The 25,381-nt window shown below is 33.9% G+C and overlaps 3 protein-coding genes across 6 annotated transcripts; 2 read left to right on the plus strand and 1 right to left on the minus strand.

Moving 5' to 3' along the window:
* Positions 1-916: 916 nt before the first annotated feature.
* Positions 917-3,079, plus strand: LOC101265285 (peroxidase 43-like). 3 transcript variants are annotated; one of them, XM_004230571.5, is made up of 4 exons: positions 917-1,264; positions 1,387-1,569; positions 1,661-1,823; positions 2,543-3,079. In XM_004230571.5, exons 1-4 carry the CDS (start codon positions 1,067-1,069, stop codon positions 2,959-2,961), a joined length of 963 nt encoding a protein of 320 aa, XP_004230619.1. In that variant the 5' UTR covers positions 917-1,066; the 3' UTR covers positions 2,962-3,079. The 3 variants fall into 3 exon arrangements, with proteins under 3 accessions (XP_004230619.1, XP_019067378.1, XP_019067379.1); XM_019211833.3 differs by having other exon boundaries at positions 946-1,264; positions 1,387-1,563; XM_019211834.3 differs by having other exon boundaries at positions 946-1,264; positions 1,387-1,560.
* Positions 3,080-5,322: 2,243 nt separating this feature from the next.
* LOC101249587 (putative clathrin assembly protein At1g03050) lies at positions 5,323-7,539 on the plus strand. The gene is made up of 3 exons (XM_004230514.5): positions 5,323-5,431; positions 5,514-6,203; positions 6,301-7,539. Exons 2-3 carry the CDS (start codon positions 5,564-5,566, stop codon positions 7,404-7,406), a joined length of 1,746 nt encoding a protein of 581 aa, XP_004230562.1. The 5' UTR covers positions 5,323-5,431; positions 5,514-5,563; the 3' UTR covers positions 7,407-7,539.
* A 96-nt stretch (positions 7,540-7,635) lies between these two features.
* LOC101266981 (phosphatidylserine decarboxylase proenzyme 2) lies at positions 7,636-25,254 on the minus strand. Of its 2 annotated transcripts, XM_026027962.2 has the most exons (23): positions 25,185-25,254; positions 24,954-25,089; positions 22,893-23,114; positions 22,257-22,336; positions 21,239-21,263; positions 20,264-20,323; positions 19,720-19,788; positions 18,352-18,444; positions 18,207-18,257; positions 17,470-17,553; positions 17,107-17,198; positions 15,144-15,299; positions 14,941-15,025; positions 13,964-14,075; positions 13,298-13,398; positions 12,277-12,324; positions 11,380-11,526; positions 11,042-11,134; positions 10,812-10,886; positions 10,577-10,669; positions 8,591-8,677; positions 8,451-8,501; positions 7,636-8,068 (listed from the first exon to the last, which is right to left on the minus strand). In XM_026027962.2, the coding sequence occupies exons 1-23, from the start codon at positions 25,217-25,219 to the stop codon at positions 7,925-7,927; spliced, it is 2,139 nt and encodes a 712-aa protein (XP_025883747.1). In that variant the 5' UTR covers positions 25,220-25,254; the 3' UTR covers positions 7,636-7,924. The 2 variants fall into 2 exon arrangements, with proteins under 2 accessions (XP_025883747.1, XP_004230535.1); XM_004230487.5 differs by lacking the exons at positions 24,954-25,089; positions 25,185-25,254 and adding an exon at positions 23,215-23,326.
* Between the last annotated feature and the right edge of the window lie 127 nt (positions 25,255-25,381).

Below are 25,381 nucleotides of genomic sequence, written 5' to 3' on the forward strand. Positions count from 1 at the left end.
TATACAAAACAAAGATATTTAAACGGTTCATCCCATAAATTAAAGGTCCCAAAAATCTATATGTTTTATGTATCAACACGTGAACTCCTACTGACAATTGTATTTATACTTATTAATTAATAAAAAGAAAATCTATTTCGTCACTTGTTTGATGTTTACAAATAGTTGACTGAATTATAATAATGAAAAATTTTAATATTCACTAATGATATTCTTTTTACGAGTTTTCGGTGTTTAAAAATATAAAATATTAACAAAAATTTTAAAATAATATATAAAAAAATTTCATGAAAATCGACGGCACATATCTTCATTTGAAACTTTTTTTTAAAAAAAAAAAATTGCAGCAATTTTGCTTTTTCCGGCGGAAGAAATTGCTATTGTTTCAACGATTTTACCGTGTTGATTAATATAAAATTTTATATACCATTTTTAAATTTTTATTAATATTTTTTATACCCTTAAAACTACGAACTCCTCTTTTTACGTAATCGGATTGTATAAAAATGTATTTTATTTATATTTACAACTCCTTAACGTAACCTTAGATCTCATTCCCAAATTAATCATAAAAATATCAGAACATGTTTAAAGACAATAATTCTGATATTGTGTCTTAGTCAGAAATCGTCATCACATAAAATGAACCTATGGAAGTATTACTTTTCAAATTAATGAATTTTCAATTATTACAATGAGATAAATAATAAATAAATATACACATTAATAAAGAAAGCAAAAAAATTATTAATTATTATTAAAAGTATATTTTTAATAATAATAATTAAGTTATTATTTTTAATTAATTACGGTTTCGCAGGACAGAAGAAAACAAAACCCTCAAAACCATGCAATTTGATGTTTGACACCTTGCCATCTCTTTAGTTAAGTGTGGAAAGAGAAACAAAAGATGAAAAAAAATAAAATGTAAAGTTATGTCTACATATAGTGAATAGGTTCAATACACAAACATCACCACCTAATTCTCTATTTCCTCTTCATCTTCTTCTCTTTCTTATATATTTTTCCTTTCCAAGAATTCATTTTTATAGTACTAATTTTAAAAATGGCACTCATATTTTTCATTCTAATTTTAAGCCATCTAGTAGGGATGTCACATGCCCAACTAAAAGTTGGTTTTTATGGCAAAACATGTCCTGAAGCTGAGAATATTGTTACCAATGTTGTACGTCAAGTTGCTGCCTCCACCCAAAATATTGCTCCTGTTTTGCTTAGGCTTCATTTCCATGATTGTTTCGTTCAGGTTAGTTTTCTCTTAAATTTACTAGTCAAACACAAATTCAGAATTTAGAGTCAGTGCGCGCACTAAACACTTCTTTCCTTGAAATTTATATATGTAAAAATGATTCGAGTTAAATTGATCAGGGGTGTGATGGATCAATTTTGTTAGAAAATGGGGAAATTGGAGAAAGACATGCATTTGGACATCAAGGAGTTCAAGGATTTGATGTAATTGAAAGAGCCAAGCAAGAAATAGAAAAAGTGTGCCCTGGCATTGTGTCTTGTGCTGATATTGTTGCTTTGGCCGCTAGAGATGCTGTTGTTGTGGTTATTTTTTTTTTTCACTACACTGTTGAATTTTTTTTCATTGTGACAAATTTATTGTTTTATTAATGTATATATAATAAATGTTCAACAGGCTAATGGACCTTCCTATGAGGTGGAAACAGGAAGAAGAGATGGATTGATATCAAATTTAACATTAGCAGCTAACATGCCGGATGTTAGCGAGTCTATTCAGATACTCAAAGCTAAATTTTCCCAAAAAGGTCTTTCGGAGAAAGACCTCGTCGTCCTAAGTGGTAATTTATCTATTACAATAGATAACTCGATGTTATAATAACCTTACTATATATAGTCAATTAAAGCTGATATAGCGTATGTTTCACCCTTAATTAGAGATCTCGAGTTTAAGGTCTTGGTATATGAAAAATCCTATTGGGAGCGTCGCTTTCGAATACGCCCTACAGAGCACGATCCAAATTTAATCGAAATTTCTATGTGGGCTTTGAATAACGAGTGAAAAATCAAAAAAAAAAACTTAGGATAAAACTTTTTGTTATATAAGTTTACTACCCTACACCCACCACCCAAAAAAAAAAAAAAAACTCACAAACTTTGTGGGTTTTTCTAGGTTTGGTAGACATTGAAGGGAATGTGAACATTGTCATTAGCTATGACACGATTTTGGACCTTTCTGTTTTTTAATAGTACTTTTTTTTCTTCTAATTAGATCCTTAATTAATCATATTTTAAGATAATTAGGACTTTCACTTTTAATGGTACATTTTTTTTGAGAATCTGACACGGAGGAAACAATAAGAGTCTAAGTAGTAACCGCAGATCACGAGATAATTACTCAATTAGGAAATGGACCACCTAAAAAACCATATCCATATTACTTAATGCAATCACCAATTTACACATGATTCTTGTGTTATCTATCGACTATTAATAAGCTAAGACATGTTAAATTTAATTAATATTTTTTATACTGTCAGTGATAGGTTTTTTTTTGCAGCTGCACATACAATTGGTACCACAGCATGTTTCTTCATGACACAAAGGTTATACGATTTTGTGCCTGGAGGAGGTTCTGATCCATCCATTGATCCAAGTTTTCTCCCTGAACTAATGGCAGCTTGTCCACGAAACGGAGATGTTAATGCTCGATTATCGATGGATCGGGGAAGCAGTGAGGAGTTTGATAACAATATTTTACAAAATGTAAGGAGTGGGTTCGCTGTGTTACGATCTGATGCTAGTTTATACGAAGATGTGGACACAAGGAATATTGTGGATTCTTATTTTGGGATTTTTAGCCCATTTTTGGGGACGTCTTTTGAGGATGATTTTGCTAATGCAATGGTCAAAATGGGCAGAATTGATGTGCTAACTGGAAAACAAGGCAAAATTAGAAGTGTATGTTCCACATTTTGATTCAAAAGCATATATTCTACTTGTTTGTATTAAGAAATAAATTTGGAGATAATTGGGTATATTATGTAAAAAGAATGAGGAAAATTTCATAAATATACAATGTTTCATTTGTATCAAATATAATCTAAAGTTTTCAATTATATGAAGAAAAATAAGTCTAAAATTAGTGATACATGTATTAAGTAACAAATGGTTATACGTATCAATATGTATGACAATTATTTATACATCTATATACATTAATGGTACAATAAAGTATATTACATCGCACACTAATTTATTTTTCAATTTCAACCAATTTAAATTTCTTAAATAATCTCAAAATTTAGAAATAAGCTCTTTTTGGTATTTCGAGTTATTATTCACTTAGAAACGATTTTTATACTAAGAAACTTTGCATAAGGAGGAGGAAGAGGTGGATGAGGAAACAAAAAGAGAAGAAGTCATTAATGGTGAACGACCATTTTTGGTAAAAAAAGAAAAAAAAAAGATAATTGGATTAATTTGGGTAAGAAATTTTGACTTAATAAAAATATTATCTAAATTTTTCGATCATTTTGATTCGTCCAAATTTAACCCGACTTTTGCTATCTCTATTCGTATCATGCGGTTTGTATAAAAACTTGAATTTTTATGTGTTTTATTGCAAACTTGTTTTTATTCCTGCAGTGATATCTGCAATTCTGTTGAAAATACAACTCTGGAATATTTAAATTCTTTAAAATGAATTCACGAGAAGCCTACAAGTATCCAACACTCTTACCACCTGTAACATTGGTGAAATTTTTTATTTTAAACATTAATTAAAGTTGTACCCGTGACCTATATTGAGCTGGCAATTATTTACCAAAATGATAAAAATAATTGAGCTGGAAAATCCTCCAAAAATTATTAGGAAGCAAACTATTTATGTTGGCTTTTGTAATTTTTTTACTACATTACTGTTCACATTAGTAAACACAACTAAATTGACACTTTGTAATTACGAGAACTGTGATAGAGTGGTGTATAAGTTAAGAGGTCACGAGTTTAAGTTTTGTTAGATACAAAGTTATTTTTGTTAGAAAATGATTTATTCAATATAAAATTTTCTAATATAAATTTAAATTTAATCGAACTCTAATGATATAAAAATTGAGTGGAAACCAAAATAAAAATATTAACACGATCTTTTTTTGTATCTATATTGAGAGGGAAATTATTGTTCCCAATTTGCATACGGCTCTTTACAACAACTTAATAAGCACTACAAAAGAGGAAAAAATCAAAATTTACAGCAAAAAAAAACTTTATAACAATGCATATTTTTTTTTATTACAAAAAAAATAAAAATGAGAGTGGTTTCTTTTGTATGTTTGTCATTCTCAATTTGTTTACGCTTCTTTGGAAACTCCAAAACATTCATCAACGCTATTTACGTCAGCTAACAATTTTTTCAAACTTAAAATATATCATTTTTTATTCTCAAATTTAATTTTGTGAAATATTCTATGAAAATATGTTGTAGGTCCCACATCACTTAGGATCAAACTAACAAAAAGAAAAAAAAAGGAGTTTTTTTTTACCAATTACCTCACCGTATACTCACTTGTCACAGTAATATAAAAAATAAATAAATATATATATTAATACAAAATATTATTAATATTTTACTTGCATTAATTAATTATCGTTAAATTTATTTTTATTATAAATTTTAGAAATATTCATAAATATAATTAATGATAATTAAATTTAACGTTGATAATATTATTAAAAACTTTAGACTGCACCGAACAAATAAATTTGTATCCATTCTACCAGCCACCTGACGATTCGTCCTATTATGGATCAGATTATGTCAGATATTTCTCGTTAGGTGGTTGTTAAAATAAATTAGCCTAACAATCAAATGATAAAATGAAACTTACTAACAGAATCTCTGGAATAGTATTTTTTTTTTAATTATAAGATTTAAAATTTATGGATTTCTTCTATAATTTTAAGTTAGTATATAATAATAATTGAATTTTTTAATTAGATATTTAATGAACAGATGAGCAAAAATTAATGAATTCTCGACAAACTGGATCTCTATTATTTCTCTGGGATTTTTTTTTAATTTCTTATATATATATATTATCGGTTCACGTGTAAAATAATAGAAATATATGGTAATTTATTGATTAAAATAAAAGTGGGTGGTTGCCTTAAAATGTTGAATAATAATCGTTTCTCTTGGTGCAAATTATAAAAGGTTTTAAGACAGAATTACATTGATCGCAAGTAGTATATCTGTTTTTGGAAAAATATTTCCATTAGCCTCCTCAAAATGATGCTAAAGAAGAGGATATTTCTACGGTCGTTAGATTCGCCCAATTTAAGCTGACACAAAAGGAAACAAACAACAATATAATTTCATCTTCTTCAACAATAAACCTGAATAATATTTCAAACATTCACATCAGTGTACGTCTGACCACAAAATCAGGTATAGTTTTTCATGCATGCATGCACGTAAAATCTTCATTACACAATATTAAGGGTTGTTTTTGTTTCGTTTGTTCGATCAGGTTAACAGTAGTGCCATCCTTGTCCTTTGAAGAGAAAAATTATCGGACTCATGGGTTCAAGCAAGCTTAGACAAGCAATAGGGGCAGTTAAGGACCAGACGAGCATAAGTCTGGCCAAAGTAGGCAGTAGCGCCTCCTTGTCCGATCTTGAAGTTGCCATCGTGAAGGCGACACGACACGATGAGTACCCACCAGAGGAGAGACATATAAGGGAGATTCTAAGCTTGACTTCTTATTCTCGAGCCTATGTTGGTGCATGTGTCAATTTCCTTTCCAGACGCCTTAGCAAGACCAAGAATTGGGTTGTGGCGCTTAAGGCACTCATGTTGATCCATAGGCTCTTATGTGATGGAGATCCATCCTATGAGGAAGAGATTTTCTTTGCCACAAGGAGAGGAACAAGGCTTCTCAACATGTCTGATTTTCGTGACTCCAGATCAAACTCCTGGGATTGTTCTGCTTTTGTACGATCTTATGCTTTGTACCTTGACGAACATTTGGAGTTTAGGATGCAGAACCGTAGGGGAAAACGCAGTGCATTTGCATACAATGACGATGAAGAAGAGGTTCGGCATAATGCCAGGGGTATAAAAGCCACACCCCTCAGGGAAATGAAGAATGATCGAATTTTCTCAAGAATTCATCATCTCATGCAGCTTCTTGAGCGATTCTTAGCCTGTCGACCTGCAGGTTTGTATCCCTTCAATTTCCAAATTCCAGGATAATACCTTGATCGAAGAATATCAAATGCCAATTTTACCGAACAAAATTCCACTATATGTTTCAGGTTCTGCAAAGAACAGTCGAGTGGTGATTGCGGCTCTATATGCGTTAGTCAAGGAAAGTTTCCAGCTATATTATGATTTAACAGAAATCACGACTCTCTTGTTTGATAAGTTCATAGAACTATCAATCCCAGACTCTGTGAAGGTTCTTGAGATATTCTTCAGAATTAATAAGCAATTTGAGGAGATTGAACAGTTCTACGATTGGAGTAAAACAGTTGGAGTTACACGTACGACGGAATATCCAGATATTGAGATCATTCCACCAAAGAAACTCGAGCGCATGGATGACCTTATACGAGAAAAATCCTTCAAGGAACAGACCAGGAAGGCAATGCGGAACGAACCAACTGCTGAGCACGTTCGAGAAACTAAAACGCCAGAACCTAAAACTGAACCTGAAGAGGACATCAATGCAATCAAGGCATTACCAGCACCAGAGGTATCACCCGAAGAAAAGACAGAGGAACAGGAAGAGAAGGCGGTGAAAACCCAAGATGAAGGAGACTTGTTAAACTTGAGTGAAGATGTTCCAACTTCAGAAGAACATGGAGATCAACTGGCACTAGCGCTGTTTGATGGTGGTCAAGCAACGACCAATCCTGCAACAAGCATTTCACCATGGCAAGCGTTCAATGATTCAGGAGATTGGGAGACAGCACTGGTGCAGTCCGCGAGTCATTTATCAAACCAGAAGACCTCCCTCCCTGGGGGCTTCGACACATTAATGCTCAATGGCATGTACCAACAAGGAACAGTGTCTCAGGCAGTAGCCTGCTCAGGTGTCGTGGCTACTGGAAGTGCAAGCAGCGTTGCACTTGGCTCAGCAGGACGGCCAGCAATGCTAGCATTGCCTGCACCTCCAACCGCAAACAGTGGAGCTAATACACCCGCTCCAGGCACAGATCCTTTTGCAGCTTCACTGGCAATAGCTCCCCCGGCATATGTTCAGATGTCCGAGATGGAGAAGAAACAGAGACTACTAATGGAAGAGCAGTTCATGTGGCAAGAGTATCAGAAAAATGGAATGCAAGGACAGGTAGGATTTGCCAATGTGCAGACAAACCCTTACCCGTATAACGTGGGTGGTTACAGACAAACCTTCTAAAGATTTCACTAATAAGATATACAACAATGTAATGTCGTTTTCCCTGTGGTCAGCGGAATCTCAGTAAAAGGTCAAGTCATGATATTGTCCAGAAAGAAAGTGGCATCGGGAAGAAGAGCTATGCAAGTTCACATCTAACCATTGTCTGCATTGCCATCTTTCTCAGGAAGTCAGTTAAGCTACAATATTGTAGTATGAGAACTGCAAAACTACATGTAGACAAGATCCATTATCAGTGTACAGAATGTAACATTTTCTTAAAACAAATTGCTAGTGACAAGTTATACAATACCGTGCCTTTTACATCATAAGAAATGACAAATTGATCACAGCAATGAACGGTAGCAAATGCTATAAATGTTATTAGTATATTCATTCTTGAAAAATGAAGAAAATTACTAATTAACATAATTTAGCAGACACGCCATAGAAGTTACAAACTACGCACAATAATCAGCTTGAATACTTCGTCCAATCATCTAGGACTAATCTCTACACAGTTGACAAAGATATCAAACTCATAATGAAAGGTTTCTTAAATTTGGCAGCTTCACGCTACCCTGCTTCTTTACGGAGACACCCAACTGCATTCCTACGGTTACCAAGGTCTCTAGTGATCTTCCACTGTTTTCCAGGAGATCCTCATCTATCCTTATGGAATCCTGTATATTTCAACTGATTAGATGCCAAAATCACTGAACAGCAGGATAGTAAAATTTCATAAAACAAGATATTTCATTATCTGTTGTTTACTAATCCCTCCAAGGAGCAGCGCTTCCAGATGTAGAGACTTAAATTGGACACAATTATAGACAAACACGAGAGAAGGGAAGGGTGAAAATTCTACATATAGACACAAAATGTTTAATTTTGGAGTGAACATCTTAAGGTGGCTAATATGTGAGGCAAGTAATTCACCATCACTCCCGAAAAAGTTCATGATCTCTAAAGCTGCTGTGAATGTGGTCATTTAATCTGTCTAATCTTCTGACTGCACATCCATCTTGCAAAATGGAGGTAGAAAGAAAAATCTTGGTAACCTACCTTTTCAAAGACGCAAATTACAGTACTTCCACCAAAAGAAAAATATCCAAACTGCAATCACCAAAAAGAAATACAATTAGACATCAAACAGAATCATTTAATTCTAAGACAGCAAATGCCTAACATCATTAGTACCGAACCTCATCCCCTTTTTTCACATAGTCACCCTCCTTTTTAGAGAAATTAATGCTACCAACCATTGTTGCTCCAATTGCAACAAATGCAACCTGCAGTCAATTAAGCAAAGCTTCTTTCACCAAATTGAGCATAATGAAACACAGTAAGGTCATAGAGTTCAATTTCTGAGATAACCAGTCAGAATTGTTGGTTCAGCTAAGACGGGAACAAGCAATTAAGCATTAGTAACAAGTATAGTTAGAGCTCCTATAGACAGTAAAGGGAAGGATTGAAGCTCTGCTGATAACATTACTCAACACCTTAGAGACAAAATACATTAATGACTTGCAAAAATAGCCGCAAGGAGATGATATCAAGATAAACTGATAAGAGGGTCGAGTTATGCTCACATGGAGATTTTCTAAAGATTAGCAAAATCATCAAAAAAGGAAGTTCAAAATAGGAGTCACACAAACAAAGTGGCCTGTGGATCTGATAACCGTGTCAATGAGATACGTCATTAGATCCATTGCTTTGAACCAAACACAGCCTAATGAGAGAAATGTTGAAAGATAATAATCAAATACCTCTTACTGATAAAGAGGAGAATAGATGCATCATTCTGAATTTTCAGATATTTAAAATGTCCACTTCGGATGGCATATCAAAGAGATTGTGGTTACTTCCAGTGCTTTAAGGCTTTCGTTTGGATGCTTATATATATATATATATATGCATATACATATATTCTCAGACATCCATTTTTCTGTCGACTTTTGCAATATGGTATACTCCTTCTCACAATTTATGTCACACTTCCCTAGTTTACTTTTTAGTCTATCTCAAAAAGAATGTCACATTTCTATAGTTAGAAACAACTCTACTTAAAGTTACCCTTTCACCCTTAAGGATTTAAGGCTCACACAGATGTTTAAGGTTTATTTTAGAGCACAAATTCTAAAAGTCTTTCTTTCTTTCTAAAGCTCTGTGTCAAATCAAACAGTACCACATAAATTGGGACAGAGGGAGTAACACAAAATGTCATTCTGTTTTTCTTTCTCTCAGTTCAATCACTACTCCAGCCACTTCCTCAACCCATTTAAATCACTCTACACTCAGGCCTATTTTCAACCAAGTTGGAACCATTTGGGCTCCTCAATTTTAAGCCCTTAGAGTGAAAAGAAAAAGTAATACAGGAAAAAACTTCATTCCACATGTAAAGGAATAAACCACGTTACATTAATTGGAGGTATACGATGACATATGCTATCCACCTATCGTCTTAGGGTTTTTGTTTTGAAAGTTAGATTTCACATGGTAATCAAGTCACGTTAAGCTCATTTTCTTAGAATGATTCTGTTTTCACACCCTTTTTCTTCATTCTTCCAACCGATATAGATTTCCTACTTTCTATCTCTGTCCACACCTCTCCCAAAAATTGCATCCATTTAGTTTCTTTCTTTGCTCCAAGTCCAACACTCACTCATTTAGCCTGTTAGTTCATTTCTCAAGTTTAGGGTCACTCTTGAACCTGGTAAACCCACTTTCTCAGCTCCATGACATCTCCATAGTTTACCTGAGTATTGCCATTAGCCCACTATTGAGCTGTTAGTCCATTTCGGGCTTTCAAAATAAGTTCATCGCCATTTCAAAAAGAAATATTCAAAGAGAAGATAGAATACAACTTCAATCTATGTGTGAACTCTAGGATTCAAATATAAATATAGGAGGGTGTTAGAGATTCACAATATGCTACTTCAGTTGTAAAATCATTTTGAAAGGGCTCATAGTAGTCCTAAATTACTCTACCCATCAACTTAAAGTTTTGGGTAAATGCTTAAATTCATTGATATTACAGATACCGTTAATCTGAATTATTTACTTCTAAATTTAGCATGGCCAATAAAAGATAGCAGGACAACATAACAAATAAACAAAGTACCACACAACTTTCTCATGAAAAATACATAAATTTTTAAGACTGGAATCAAATGCATAAAATGACATACCTTCCCAAAGTGTTCTGTGGAAATTATAGACACAACCCTCTTATTCTCGGTGAAGACATTGCAGTATTTGCTATTCACAGCAATAGGATTCACCTAGAAAAAGAGAAGAAAAGGGGAGTGGGGTGGGTGGAATAAATCATTTAGGAGGGTTTAAAAATTAATCTGATAAAGAAAGCAGCAAAACGCTGCCAAGAACAAATAAGCGATATACAAATAAGAACTATTCTCTACATACCGTATACAGGCAACCAGGTAGCTCAAGAAATTTCTCAATAGTTCCAGATACAGGAAAGTGGAAACGATGATAGTCCTGAATTTGGATACAGCATATATCCAAAAGGTGTAAATCAGAATATAACAGTGCAATTTACTTGACCAAAAAAATTAAATTTTGAGAAATTTTAATGGAGATATTTAATAGTGTGAAATAGCTCCAACAATGAAGAAGGTTCACAACTGTTCTACCTGTGGTGCCAAGCGAAATATCACTAGAGATCCATTGACAAATTCACTAGAACACGTTTCATTCAGCAGACCTTGGATGGAAAACTTTCGACCCTGAGGTAATTCGTTAAATGCCAAGGTAGTTTGCATCACATTGTATATGAGAATAAGCTTTTGAAACTTCTAAGATATCAAAATAACACAAACATAAAGGCGAAATAAGAGAAACAAAATCAAGCAATTCGGATAGGCTCCACAATTAATCTGCACTAGACGATCATTACTGGTATCATGAAAAACAGCACAATATGTACCAGAAATAATTAAAACACACATTTGTTAACAGTAATTGGATTTACCTTGATCCAACATCTTATACTATCAGCAACACTGTTGAATGCCATCAGACGGCAATCAGCAGCACATACTGCAATATCATCACGTTCTACAAAAGCAATAGGTCTTGCACCAGGCTTCAACTCTCTTATGAAAAATTCGTTGAATGTCTGGAAACCAAATTTACGAGACCATCAAAGAAATGATGTGCAATGATAAAGAGAACTTCATTAAAATTTTACAATACTAGTAAATTATGCGAACAATAATCACATATAAATAAAGTGCATTGGATTGATCAAGATATAGTACATCCAATTGATGAATTGATTTAAAATGTTTTCCATTTTATACAAAATGGAGCTCCCATTTGCTTTGCGGACCATTGATAGGTTTTCCGTATGTAGATTATTTTGTGGTATGCACTATGCCCTCATCAGTTGATTGTATGTCCATGTCTAAATTTTACCACAATCAACTGAAACAAGTAATATACCGCAAACATTTAGCACATTTCATCTTTGACTTAAGGTATGCTGATACTTGCGTTTTATTTCTAGATACCATCTCAAAGCTACAACTACTCCTAGCAGAAACAATAATATGACATGAGAAAAGATCCCTTCAAAATTCACCTACTCACTTCTTCTATATGTAATACCAAATTGAAGCATATGAGAGGAAAAAACTAAGCTAAATTCGTTCTTTCCATAATTCATAGAACTTCTAATATCAGTTCATTCTCCTGCAATCAGTCCAAAGACCTAGTTGAGACTTTTCTTTTTTGAGATCAAGAATTGTTTTATTGATAATGGGAAGCTTCCATACACAAGGAGCATACCAAATTGAAGTGAATAAAGAAAGAATAAACTAATACTCTCTCAAATGAAAGCCCACGTTGCCTGAAGGTCTTGGCGTACCTTAAATTGCTCCAATGGATACTTGACTTCATCCATATTTATTTGATCCTGAAACAGAACTATTGAATTCAATCACAGCAATTTACAAGAACAAGATATTCACAGTGTACTTCAAAAGAAACTATACATAGATATCGCCAAGAAATATAGAAATTATAATAAATTCAAGCACAAAACATGCTCATCATAAAATAGCCATGCAGTCAAATCACTAAACAAATGATCTCATCTTCAGCATCTAAAGATTGGGGCTTTTAAGATCATAATGAGGGTAAAAGAATTACGTCCCATTTCCCATTTCAGAACCAAAAAACTGATCAGTCAAGGGCCTTGCAATCCAGTTTTCCTGTTTCACAATTTCACTTAGTCGGATATAGGGATCAAGAGTATAATTAAAATCTCATAGTACTTCATAAAGAAGTAGGCCCAAGAATAGAGTCTAAAATTGTAGTATTTACTTGGATAAATTTGTCCTATTTGACAATTAAATTCTTGCAATGATCACATACTAGGATTCCGCACTCCAAAAAATCATTTATGATGCATATCCAACTTGATTGTATAGTGTAATACTAGAAGTAATAGAAGTGTTGAAGCAAACTCCTTGCGATATGAGGAAGATGGACGAGATTTCAGTATAAAGAGTAAGGACCCTTTAAGGATAGAGGGGAGAGCTTTTTGAACATGACACATGGAAAAGAAGTTGCATTTATTCCAAAGATGTAACTTTTATCATCCAAAATCTCTTCCAGGGCACTTACAGTTCATTGCAACAGTAGCAAGGGTGAATTAAATGGGGAAAGAAAAAGGATAATTTAATTCTCCAAAAAGTAAACTTCTTTTCCAAAGTTGACTATAAGACGTTCCAGAAAAATTGATTTATTGAAGAAAAAGTACAGAATCTCACTGCAGTTGGCTTAGGCTAGCTAGCGAACCTACTAGGATGAAAGAAGAACCATATATAATCAGAATTAATTATGACATCATAATGATGATGTTGATGTTTAACTGGGACAGTTACCTTAAAAAATTCAATGAAGTTAGGTATTTCCTTGGCAGATTCAGCAGTATCCATTTTCTTGCCCTGTTTTTCAGAGAGGCTCCGCAAGATTTCTTTTGCACCTGTACTAAAGTTAAAATGATAATAATCAGCAACAAGATCCACAGCAGAAAAAGATGGGGCCGCAATTTATGAACTCTTACTAGATACTCACTGTACATTTCTGAAGTAGATATGAATAACAGATAGGTTGATAGGGAAGTTTGGTAATACCATATCAACATCAGATGATATTTCCTTTTTCCATGAAAAATAGAACTTCTGGCCCATGCAACATTGATTATGTGAACAATAATCAAATAAAGTGCATTGGATTGATCAAGCTTATTATTAAGTGTTTGCTTTCTATTTGTTCTTCTTTTGATTTTCGACTATGGAGAGCAACCAAATATCCCTGATCTCTAACAGATTGAGATACATATACTAAAGATGAACTGAAACCATTATGTTTTTGAAAACCGGAGGCCAAAGAGCTACTTCAGGTATCATCGGCCAAAAACCGAAACTAATCTATATCATAGGGGTGGACAAGATGGATATACATATATATGCTTATAGATGGAACATATATAGGAACTTGCTTGTTACAATTGAAGATCTTGATAAGTGATTAAGTCAAAAGCATACCATTATCCATAAGGCCAAGGCCAAATTTAGACTGATAGATAGCCCTCATTGACAAGACTATCTTCCGATCAATTATTTCTTCCACTAGCCTTTTCTTTCGGCGGTCATAAACCTAACAAAGCGAGGATGCAACATCAGAGGACAAAAGAACCTTTTTTTCCAGCATGTTCTAATTCTCAGACTCCTCTGCCAGAAATTGCATGTAAGGCAAAATAACAAGAGAATGAATTGACAAAAGAACAAACATCCAGTTGTTCTTTATAAATCTTACACGAATGCAGAAAAGAGCCATGGAGAAATAGGTGAGCATTCAGACAGTGATTATTTTCAAGAGATATTAAATGTAAAAATTCAACAGAAGGCGAGTCTCAGAGGAAGAAATGATACCAAATCTTCGGCCAATTCAAAGTAATAACTTTTTCTAGCAATGGGATCATATACGGCACTTCAGAATTCACGAGAGAATGCTAAATTGATGAACAGGATGAAAATACAAATAAAAAGGAATTGGACACCAACAGGCTTCACCCAAGAACTAGAATAAGCACTCCTAGCACAGCAACAGTGTGTAGAAGCTATTTAATTTACCACCTGAATATTGCCAAGGAATCTTCAGTGATACTTCAAAATAGGTAGAGTTACAAATAGATATCCGACACTCTGTTACTGCTAGGTGATAATTTCAAGAAGGTCCAATTCATATCAGATCCAGAGAGAAAACACAGGAAAAGTCCCTATTTGTAAGACATTTGGTCTGGCTTGAACACCACACCGTGTCAATTTTGTATAGCATATCAAAACAGTGTTAAAGGCAATATCTAATTGCTACGGGCTGAAGTCAGCAAAAGAGGAAAAGCCAATTGGTCTTTTTGATAAAGCATGTAAGAAGACAAGGCAAATAAAGCACATTTTAATGTCTAAGATCCTTCAACCAGTTTCTACGGAAAAAAGGCTGTTCCGTCAGTACGAGAGAATACCAAGATATGTGAAGCACTTGAACCAGACCTTAAACCGATATCAAAAGTTGAAAAATGGGCCCATTCACTCAGTTTGAACATCCATCTACACAAAATTATACAAGTACATGAACTTCAATATTTCATAAAAAAAAATATAATAATCAAGAGGTAAGTAATTTTATTAGGAATAATTAGACTCAGAAAAGTTGCATAATTCTCACCCACTTGAAGCCTCCTTATCAGTCAAGAATCCTCCTGTCATAACCTGATTCCCAGTCCCCTCATCAAAACACAAGGTCATATGAATCATGTTATTCAACCCATCCGAAACTTCAAGAACTTCGCCACAAACAGGACAGCAATTAATTATTGGTTCCCTGAAAGAGAAGAAATTGAGTCAACAGGAGAATATAAGAACATGAAGCCAGCAACAGAAGTAGCTATATCTTTCAAAAAAGAGAAATCTTCACTTGACGCATAGAACTCTGCATAAAAGTTTAGGAATGTCCACAAAAGATTTGACAAGATAACTTCACAAGGAGGTTTCCAATCATCTCTAGATAAAAACATTTATTTGTCTCCCACAGCTATCCATTCCTCATGTACATTGTTAAAGAATAATTGTCCCATTAACAACCTCTCAGGATACATACCACCATATAAAAGAGTTTCAAGACAACTATGTTTTTTTCCACATGATAGAGCAAGATAAAACAACTACGCTTCAGTCCCAAACAAGTTGGGTCGGTTAAATGAATCTTCAGTTGTCCATTTAATCTCAATTCGTGTCATCAATATACCAAATAAAATAAAATGAGATAAATAATAGTACTCCCTCCGTTCAAAAAGAATGACCTCTTTCTTTTTTTGGTAACAACTTTTCACGTGACATGTTTAAGGCCACAAGATCAAAGGGCAATTTTGTACATTTAACCTAACTTTAATTTAGGACCACAAGATTAAAAAGTCTTCTTTATACTCTTAAACTCCGTGAGACAAGTCAAACTAGGTCATTCTTTGTCAAACGGAGGGAGTAGTACTGTAGTAGCAGTAGAAGTAGATATTACCTATAAATAATACAAAACTAAGCAATTCTTCTTCAACTTCTGTATTATGGTGCAACCAATGTGGTCATTTTTAATCATATAATCTTGTATGACCACACATTCATCTTAGCATCCGCATCTATGCAACACTCATTTTGTGGATATGTTGGACTTAAGCAGTCCAACTTTCACCACAACCTTGCCGGTCTTACAATTGTTGCATAGATGATAGAACCTATCTTACACTTTGACAGGCATCCTTCTATCACATAGCATTCATGTCTAGGAATATTGTTTCAAGAGAATGGAATGCTGCTCACGAATTGAAAATCAGATGGTGGAAATGGAAAGTACTATCAGGGTGCTATGTGATAGAAGGATGCCTACAAAAGTGAAAGGTAAGTGTGCTATAGAATAGTTATAAGACCGGCAAGACATTAAGAACTAAGTTTCTTTTAAGCTAAAACTTGAGTTGAAGGCACACATAGGAACTTTTGGTTTTCATTAATATTATTCATTACTAACTACCTTCAACTTACTTTACTTTAGTTGCTATGAAGCATCTAAATTGATTGTACATCATGAAGTTCAATACTACGTCAGAATGTTCCCTTTAACAAAAGTAGCCTCGTGCTTCTATTTTGTGATGGTTGCTAATAGTTTTCACCCTAAGCATATATTTGCTGGGATATCCTATTTAAGAAATGAAGATGTACACTTATTTTATGATGGTGTCTCACATTTTCCTTTCTGCAGAAGATACTATTTAAAAGCTTCAACAAACCCTTGCAAAGACACTAAGGAAACATCACATAAAAACTTAACTCTTCCCCCCAACTCTTTAGTCAGACAATTATGAATTAACAAATGGGATCCATGTGACGTTTGCATACGTTATTAGGACGAGAGAATAGTTTCCTTTTGGAGTTCCCATTGGTCATTCCCCTTCCCCGCTTTTCTCTCAGTTCCCTGCCTCCTCATTGTTAGAACTACAAAAGTCTCATTTAATTAAATAATGGAGTAACACAAATAAAAAAGAACTCATTTAAACGCTGAAGTTCATTAAACCTGAGCATTGAAGGGATTCCTAGAAAAAGTAACACTTGATTCCAGGCATGCAAATTTTACAAGGCCTTACTTTTCATTTTGTATAGCCAGAAGTGTGGCTAACTCATCCAAGCTAACAACACCATCCCCGTTTCTGTCAGCTTGTTTGAATATCTCCTCTTTCTGACAAACAGAATAAAGATTCCTTAGCAGACTTCATAGAAAATACAAGGTGTGCCTTGGCTAAATAAATTACAAAATATGTATTTAGAATTCTCTGCAGGTTTAGTATCTTTTCAAAAAATGCAATTGTAGTATGCTGAGAAAGGGTCATTATTGAAATCACAGTATGAACAGGATGTGATTTAGATGAGAAATCAAGTCCAATAACGTGTTGCATGAGAGGCTCTAAAAACACTACAATGAGAGCTAAAGATTCTCCTCAGATGCGAACCTTCTCAGCTGCCAGTTTATTTCCAAACGCATCAATCAAATCAGAGAACTCGTCCAATGAAAGCTCTCCGTCTTCATTACAGTCCTGCAAAGAGCAACAATTTTCAAACTCATAAATCATCTCATTACCAAACAGTAATAAGAACAGAAAAGCAACTGAGAGTGTGTATATTATAATAAACTGAAAATTATTTACATAATGTTAGCAAATGACCTTTTACTTACCTCCTCTCTTTTAACAGAAAGAAATGGGCCTTTTTTTTTTTATTTTGATGACAAGGGAAATGAGTGCATTTTTTTGGTCAATCTCTTCAGAAAGAACCAATACAACTTCTGAAGGAGTGAAGGGCCCAGTGTGGAAAGTGAAAGAGACAGAAAAGGGGATGGTCCACATTGCACTACACAACGATTCAATACCACTTTTCTTCCGATATATGGATGTTTTTGGATACTTAATCGCAACTTTTTAAAAATTGAGCCCCTATAGGTGTGATATGCATAGGATGATCTTAATAAAAAAAAATTAAAAAAAAAGAGAGAGAGTGAGAAAGAGAAAGAGAAAAGATTGCACCAGTTCATTTTGATGAATCAAGAAACAAAAAAGAAAAGGTTGAATGAGAGACACGCCTATATAGATGAGACAGAGTCTAGCCAGCTTATGCTGCATTGTTCTTCAGAAGGGTCCACTAACAGACCACTGTCAACTAGGATGACAGCATGGGTAAAGTTTTCACATACCACTATAGATAAGATGCGCCTAACAAAGGTTTTCTCTGTCTCAACGGGATCCTGCAAAGAAAATGTAATCACATATCAGGGATGAGGGACAAAAGAAACCTACCATAAGTAATTAGAAGTAGATGGGCCCCCAGCGAATACAAACCTCAATGCAACACGAAATAGATATACGGCCAACAACTGTGGAGGCAGATGATGGGTCTAACAAGTCAAAAACCTCAGTATCAGAACTGCAATCCTGCAAGATAAGTTATTCTCTTAAACATTGGGCTAAGGATTGGTTTGCAAAAGGGAAGAAACCTGATTTCATGATTAGGAATTGGCACAAGCCCACATTAAACAATCCAAAAAATTGAAGTTACTATCCAGCAGACATAGATTAATCACAAGAAGTGTGGGATACATCTGAAAGCATAGTATCCTTTTAGTAGATCCCTTTGACAACAGAATAACTATCTCCAAGTAGAGGAAAGGTGCAAATATTGTAAACTACGGAATGCAGCTCCATACACCATATCAACATTTTTAACAAGCCAACGGCTTCTGTAGTTCTGTTAATACTTACAAGTAAAAACTTCTAAAAGCATTATCTTATGAAACTACATCAATGTCGATATAAAATCCTTGTTCCTGCACTGGTTAACACACTACTTTGGACGTATGAGACTTGCAGGCTACTGAGTTATCCAAATGCTTGATGAAAGTAACTGCTATTTGAAGCGGTGACTTCTAAAATGCTACAAAATCCAAGCATAGTGAAGTCTAAGCCGCTTCCATATTTTATCTTACAAAAACCAAGCATTTTAGTGAAAAAAATAACTACTATTTGATGTTGCTTTTAACAAGTTTTTCCAAATTCCTAGGACTTGTCATTAAAGGCCACCTTTAGTCTACCTCCTTATCACATATGACATTGTAAGCAATACACATTGACATAGGGAAAATGACACCAATGCTTAGTTCAGTAAGCTTTATAGGAAATGAGGATTCAAAATTTATTCAGATTTTATGTGAGTACAATTTGAGGAATGTGTCCTCGACAAGTGGATTTGCCCTCTCTGCAACAGATGTTCTAATTTCTCTATGACATAACCTTTTAAAGCAAAACAAATGAAAACACAAACTCCATTGTATCTAATAACAACAACACATCCAAGGTGTATACACAGCCTTTACCCCTACCTTGTGAAAGTAGAGCGGTTGTTTCCAATAGACCCTCAGTAGTGAAGAAACCATAGAGAAAATAATGGAGACAAGAACAGTAGAAACAACAAATAGTACGACGACCGAAGCAAAGAAAACAACAGGTAATAGTAAGATCAAAGAATACGATAGTAGGAGAGTTAGCCAATTTATCATACTGTAAATTAAAAAAAGGATGATACTTACATACAAGTAAACCAAGAACTTGCACCGTTATATTACAAATGATTAATCCATGGTTAACAACATAAACATGACAAATATAGTGCCACTTGTTGCAGATATTTTCTCAATCTCAAGAGCAACTCACCTGAGAGAGAAATTCAAGTAGATCAACCTCACAGTAACCGATCAGATTGTTCCTCGAAAGTCTATTGGTCTGTACCATAAATAAATCAGTAGTGAGTAATTTATGAGGATTTTCTCTTATTTATTATGTTTTTTTCTCTTTTGGTAACAACTAGGAGGATAAAACCAATATTGGCATTTCCAAGTGCAACATCATGCAAAGATGAAAATGAAACAACAATATCTTCCACCTGAAATCTTAAGGAACACGATTGGGAACAAAAAATCAACAAAGAGTATTCTGGTTCCTAGCATATCAAGACAAAGATGAGGTTTGATCTTGTCCCTGAGAACTGTATATAAATCTCAGGATGCTACAAATTCATGAATGACTGGAATGACAGGAAAGCATATATCCTAATTTTGTATTTGCCAATAACATTCTCAACATGAACCATGATGACCAGAAATTATCAAGATGCTCCATCACCTTTTTCAGACTTAAAATGGTCAAATATGACTAGCAAGAGATACAAACTATTTTCACAACCACAAGTATGACGCACCTCAAAAACAGATATTCTTGCAAGATGTGCTCCGTGTTTTTCCAAAAGAAGCTTCTTTTCCTATAGAAGTTAAGGTTAAAAAATATCAGCAAAATCTCATGACACAGATAGCTTATTAATTATTTATAGAGAAAACTAAAGAAGATCAAAATAGCTTCTAAGAACTTGCCATTATCCTCTCAGAATTTGGTGAGTTTTGAAATATACAAAGTGTCCCATCCGGTATATATGAGCATCAAAGGGGATTACAAAAATTTGGGCGAATTCACACGTAGCTAGAACATTCCCCTAATAAAAATTGTTGGGTGCTTAAATTCTTTTACATGGCATCACAACAAACTTTAAGCTTGAGCATTCACCTGTAAGTTCAATTTTCGTTTCACGCATGAATCCTAGTACATTCAGAAAGTTGGCAGAGATATACAATGGCCCATATCAGATGTAGTTTGAGAGGAGGTATAAAGGTTTCTGAAGGAACTTAAGGATCTTGGGTTATTTACTCACTTCTTATGATTTTACTTGAATAATCAGGTTCTCTCGCACATAGCATAACCGAGAATGCAACACTCTAATGTAATGAGATGGTAGAACCCAGACTAGCGTGTCTTAAACAGAACAAAGATTCACAGGTTTGCAAGGTCAGTGCAAGCCCACTGTAACTTGCCTAACTAGACTTCAGTTATCATACTTTGCTCGGGCTTTGATAAACAAAAGGTAAGTTAAACACTAAAAAGATCACTCAACGCCTACCCACAAGGAAAAGTTTGCATGTACAAGGACTAGAAATTTTATTTCTATAATCACCATAAGCATCTTAAATAAGTGAGTGTACTTAATCAATGTGGGGAAGCAACAATAATTGTGGCCAAAAATGTTTTTATCAGCTTCAGCTATATGTGCATTGATCATATTAAAATTATATATGTTATTTCACAAGCAACTTATAGTAGATGTAAAAAAGAAGTGTTTACTCACTGAGTTCCAGGTCGGCTTGTCAGTTCTGCAAAGAAATTTACAGAACAAAAAGAAACATAATCACTAATCTGCGGAGTGAAAAGTAGGGAAGTCAAGCACAACTATGCCCTTTTTACTTTTTCAACATTATGGAATGGCTGGAGAAAATCAAGTGAAATGTGTCATATAAATCTACTAGGCAAGAATCGATAAGCCTTCTTCCAGTTTATAATACATAAACATGCAGTAGCAGACTGATAAGAAAGCCAAATACCAAGGTGATGGTGTATTTTTGTGCATATCATACTTGGTGCATTATCATTTTCTGGAGAAATAATGATCCAAAGCAAGCAAATTTCCAAAGATAACAAGAATCTCTATACAGCACATCAAGATAATAACACTCTGAACTATTGTAAGATAAGAGAAGATTAGAAGCAATTTTCCAATTTTTTGCTCCAAAAATATTTACAACGAGCACGAGTTTTCCAGCTGCAATTCCAAATAAAATAGTGTAACTTTTCATGTCTGTTACTATTAGTGCATTTTGAAGTATCCAGGCAGGTATAAAGAACCTAGTAAAAGTTCTAACCTTTTTCATTTACTCAATTGTCCAGCTCCAACAAAATATAAGACCCAAGGGTAAACTCAAAATTTGTTCCTCACTTGCATGCTCACATCTCAAAAGCAGTGCTGTTAAATAAAACTGGGCATAACTTAAACCCATTCAACTTTGTTTTTCTTCTCGGGATCTAGAGTACTTCAGGTAAAAGCTAGTTTCATTTTTCGCAAATTATCCTTCAATTGTTAGAATAATTCTTAACAACCTTTTATCATTGTACTCACACCCAACATACTGAGCAACAAATAGCATAAGCAACCCCCATCCCTAACTAAAACTGTGGACTATAAGAAGAGGCAGAAGTGAATTCTCAAATTATTTATCTGTACATATTTTTATTTGTGTGTATGTACTGTTGACATTGTTGAAGACACAAATTCACTACCAAGCAACTATCTGCAGGCATGTGTACTTAACTGATCAGACACATGAGTGCGAAAAGTTTGTTCACCAAGGGTAATACAAGCTAGCCATTTGTCCTTAAATTTCATTTCAGCCTGAAACAAAGCAACCACAAGTTCATACGTCCGTGTAACTTAAATCTTCATACACACAATAGGTATTACATTTACCAGATTGGGTACAATTTTCTGCAAACTTTGTAGGATTAGTTACAGAATACTACATTCTGCATCCTTTCAAACTTAAACAAACATACATATAGCACACAATATATTTTCACATAAGTATTCCATCTATAAGACTGAGTGTAAAGTTTTTGCAAAATTTGTAAATTAGTCCGAGAATGTTATACTCTGTATCTTTTCAGAACTTAAATATTTATAAATGTGTAGGTATTCACACGCTCAACATGCATATAGATGTTTCAGAACTCGAAAAAAACGCGTAAATACTACTAATATACTTTACATTTACCAAAGAGTGTATGAAATTCAGCAAAGATTTGAAGGAATTACCTACATAAAGACTTTTTCAGAACTCGCGTAAATACGAATTCACACATAGAACGTACAGAATTTCGTATTACATCTAGCAGAGAGCATAGAAAAGTACAAAATCAGTAGAAAGTAGTAGTAGTTAAAAGACAGTTACACTAATGATCTGGATGAGAGCGATGCCAGCAAAGTCTTCCTCCTTAAGGATCTTAGAAGTTTGAGAATGTGAAGCAGCTGTTTGACAACTACGGCGACTGTGCAGGCGAAGCCGTCGACCGAGTCTTCTTATCCGCGACGGTTTGGAACCGTCGGCGGAGTCGCCGGAGGAGCAATCCTGTCTCGAATTTCCATGACCCATTCTTTGTATATCTGGAATTCTCTAATGAAAAATGAAGAAAATGTATAATAAGAATATGAAAAGATTGTTGAATGAAGGTTTAGGCTATGACTACTGCCTTCAGAGTGGGTGAAACGCTGACCTGGACTTTGCCTTTTCTTATTTAGCCATCATTGGTCATAGAACGCGATTTTCTTTTTATGACATTATTTTTATTCAAGTGGCGGAGGTGTTCCCTTTTCTTTTAAAAATTTGATTGTTCTTTCGGATAATTTTAATCGGAGAGATTAAATTTAATGTTAATGCATGTGCAAGAACTTTTTTTATTTTTTACAAAGGGAAACTCGCTATCCTTTTGGATGCACAGGGTAAAACATCAACTATTATCATAGGTTAGTTATAATTTTACTTTTAAAATACCAATTATCAATTATTATCATATAACTATAAAAGAGACCGAGGGAATAGATCGCAAACAACATAGGAGAAGTAACCCGAGCTCGACTCAGAAGGCAAAATCCCTTGCTTTCGCTGGCAAGGAGTTTTAAACTTGAGGCCTCCAACATGAAAGTCCTAAGCTCAAATTGTTGGATCAAAGGTAATGTACGTGCAAGAAAAATATACTTTAAATTGTTGTGAAGTTGAAAAAGACATGCAAATAAATAAATCAATTGTACCTCATATGATTAGGTGTATTTAGATCCATTAATTAATTGTTAATCATCTCTTAATGAGCAAGAAAGGTCTTGAAAAATTGAATTATTTTAGTGGTATTAAAAATAGAAAGAAAGAAAAATTAGTAAAGACGAACAAATAATCCTAATTATTTATATGGTGGTTGATATTTTAATTTTCAATTTAGATCATGAAAACTCGTAATTTTTCATACTTAATATCTTGTGTTATAATTTGAGAAATTATAATTAAAAAAAAAAAAAAACTTTGACATGTGGGAGGTTATATGATCTTACGCATGCTTTTCTCCTTAAAGACTCATAACCCCAATAATTTTCTCTATAACAAATGGCAGCACAAAAAGTTAAATATCAACTGACCAAATTTATCTTTTACAATTACCATTAGTGCAAAAATAGTACAAGGCATTTTGGTCTTGAAAGAAGAAGACAAGAGAAAAACAGGAATATGCAAATTGATTGGGTCAGAGAAGAGAATGAGAAGACTGAAAAGTTCGTTACAAAGCATATATTGGGGTCCATTTGCTTCTTCTATTGTACTATGCCCAGATTTTGGACTTTTTGGTCAATGTCCTTGTTAACTCCAAAGTAACCATATTTTTTCTTCTACTAATAATAACTAGTAAATATACATTACGTGTGTATATATTTTATAAACTAAATGATCATCTTCATTGCAGCCGTGATCTTCAAAATTATCTCTGCCTATAAACAATGTATTTTATATTTGACAAAGTGACATTAAAGATATTATTTACTTTCATGGAATATACTATGAAATACATACATATATTTAGAAAAAATTCACAAGTATCCCTAGACTATAATTAAAATTTCAGAGACACGTCTTAATTAAATTAAGGTCCTATTATTACGTAAGAAAAAAAGTGCATAAAATTACAACAAAATTAAGTTCGTGGAGCAACTCTGACATTTCGGTCATAGTCTAGGGCGATACTTGTGCATTTTCTCCATATATTTATATAATTATATTTTTAAGGAAATGAACTCATTCTCAGACATTAAAAGAATATTCACAAACTATAGAATTAAAAAGGAGGGAAATCGAAGAAATAACTTTATATTAAAAGTGTCTTTATAGAGTAAGCAATTCTTTTCTTTTCTTTACGAGTATAATAATTATATATTTTCCAAAAAAATTATTCCCGTATCAATTAAAACTTACTATGTGAGAGGTGTTGACATCCAATTCACTCTTTAGGAGGTCGTCCTCTATGTCAATCTCCAAATTTTTCTTCTTTGTCTTTCTATTTTCTTTTACCATCTCGATTCGAATCTTTGTCAACCACATTGCTAACTTGCTGTACAGACGAACATGAACAAATTAACTTGAAAACCCACCGTTGAAAAGCAAAGAAATTAAAGAAACGGAGATTTGCGTAATCGTCATTATTACCATTTAATGTACAACTTGTATTTCAATTTTGACATTGTTGGAGTATCTAGAAAATAAAAACGTCAAAATTATAAAATCGAACACCAATTTGAACAACCTATAGCCTATAGGTTTGATCCTAAGGAAAATGCAATGTAACCCTAAGTCACGATAGGTATCAAACTAGAATCAGGTAAAGAAAATAAGCCTGGCCAAGA

The sequence above is a fragment of the Solanum lycopersicum genome, chromosome 1, assembly GCF_036512215.1.
Source record: "Solanum lycopersicum chromosome 1, SLM_r2.1".
Taxonomy (NCBI): Eukaryota; Viridiplantae; Streptophyta; class Magnoliopsida; order Solanales; family Solanaceae; genus Solanum; species Solanum lycopersicum.

What these genes read in the sequence shown, in the direction of transcription:
- LOC101266981 (XM_026027962.2), bottom strand. Translation starts at nt 25,219, where the DNA reads ATGTCAAAATTGAAATACAAGTTGTACATTAAATG. An exon ending in CTCTCATCCAGATCATTAGT is followed by an intron (nt 22,337 to 22,892) that starts GTAACTGTCTTT and finishes GCTTTGTTTCAG; the next exon opens with GCTGAAATGAAATTTAAGGA. An exon ending in CTGGCTATACAAAATGAAAA is followed by an intron (nt 15,300 to 17,106) that starts GTAAGGCCTTGT and finishes CTTCTCTTTCAG; the next exon opens with GGAACCAATAATTAATTGCT.
- LOC101249587 (XM_004230514.5), top strand. Translation starts at nt 5,564, where the DNA reads ATGGGTTCAAGCAAGCTTAGACAAGCAATAGGGGCAGTTAAGGACCAG. An exon ending in CTTAGCCTGTCGACCTGCAG is followed by an intron (nt 6,204 to 6,300) that starts GTTTGTATCCCT and finishes TATATGTTTCAG; the next exon opens with GTTCTGCAAAGAACAGTCGA.
- LOC101265285 (XM_004230571.5), top strand. Translation starts at nt 1,067, where the DNA reads ATGGCACTCATATTTTTCATTCTAATTTTAAGCCATCTAGTAGGGATG. An exon ending in TCCATGATTGTTTCGTTCAG is followed by an intron (nt 1,265 to 1,386) that starts GTTAGTTTTCTC and finishes TAAATTGATCAG; the next exon opens with GGGTGTGATGGATCAATTTT. An exon ending in AGACCTCGTCGTCCTAAGTG is followed by an intron (nt 1,824 to 2,542) that starts GTAATTTATCTA and finishes TTTTTTTTGCAG; the next exon opens with CTGCACATACAATTGGTACC.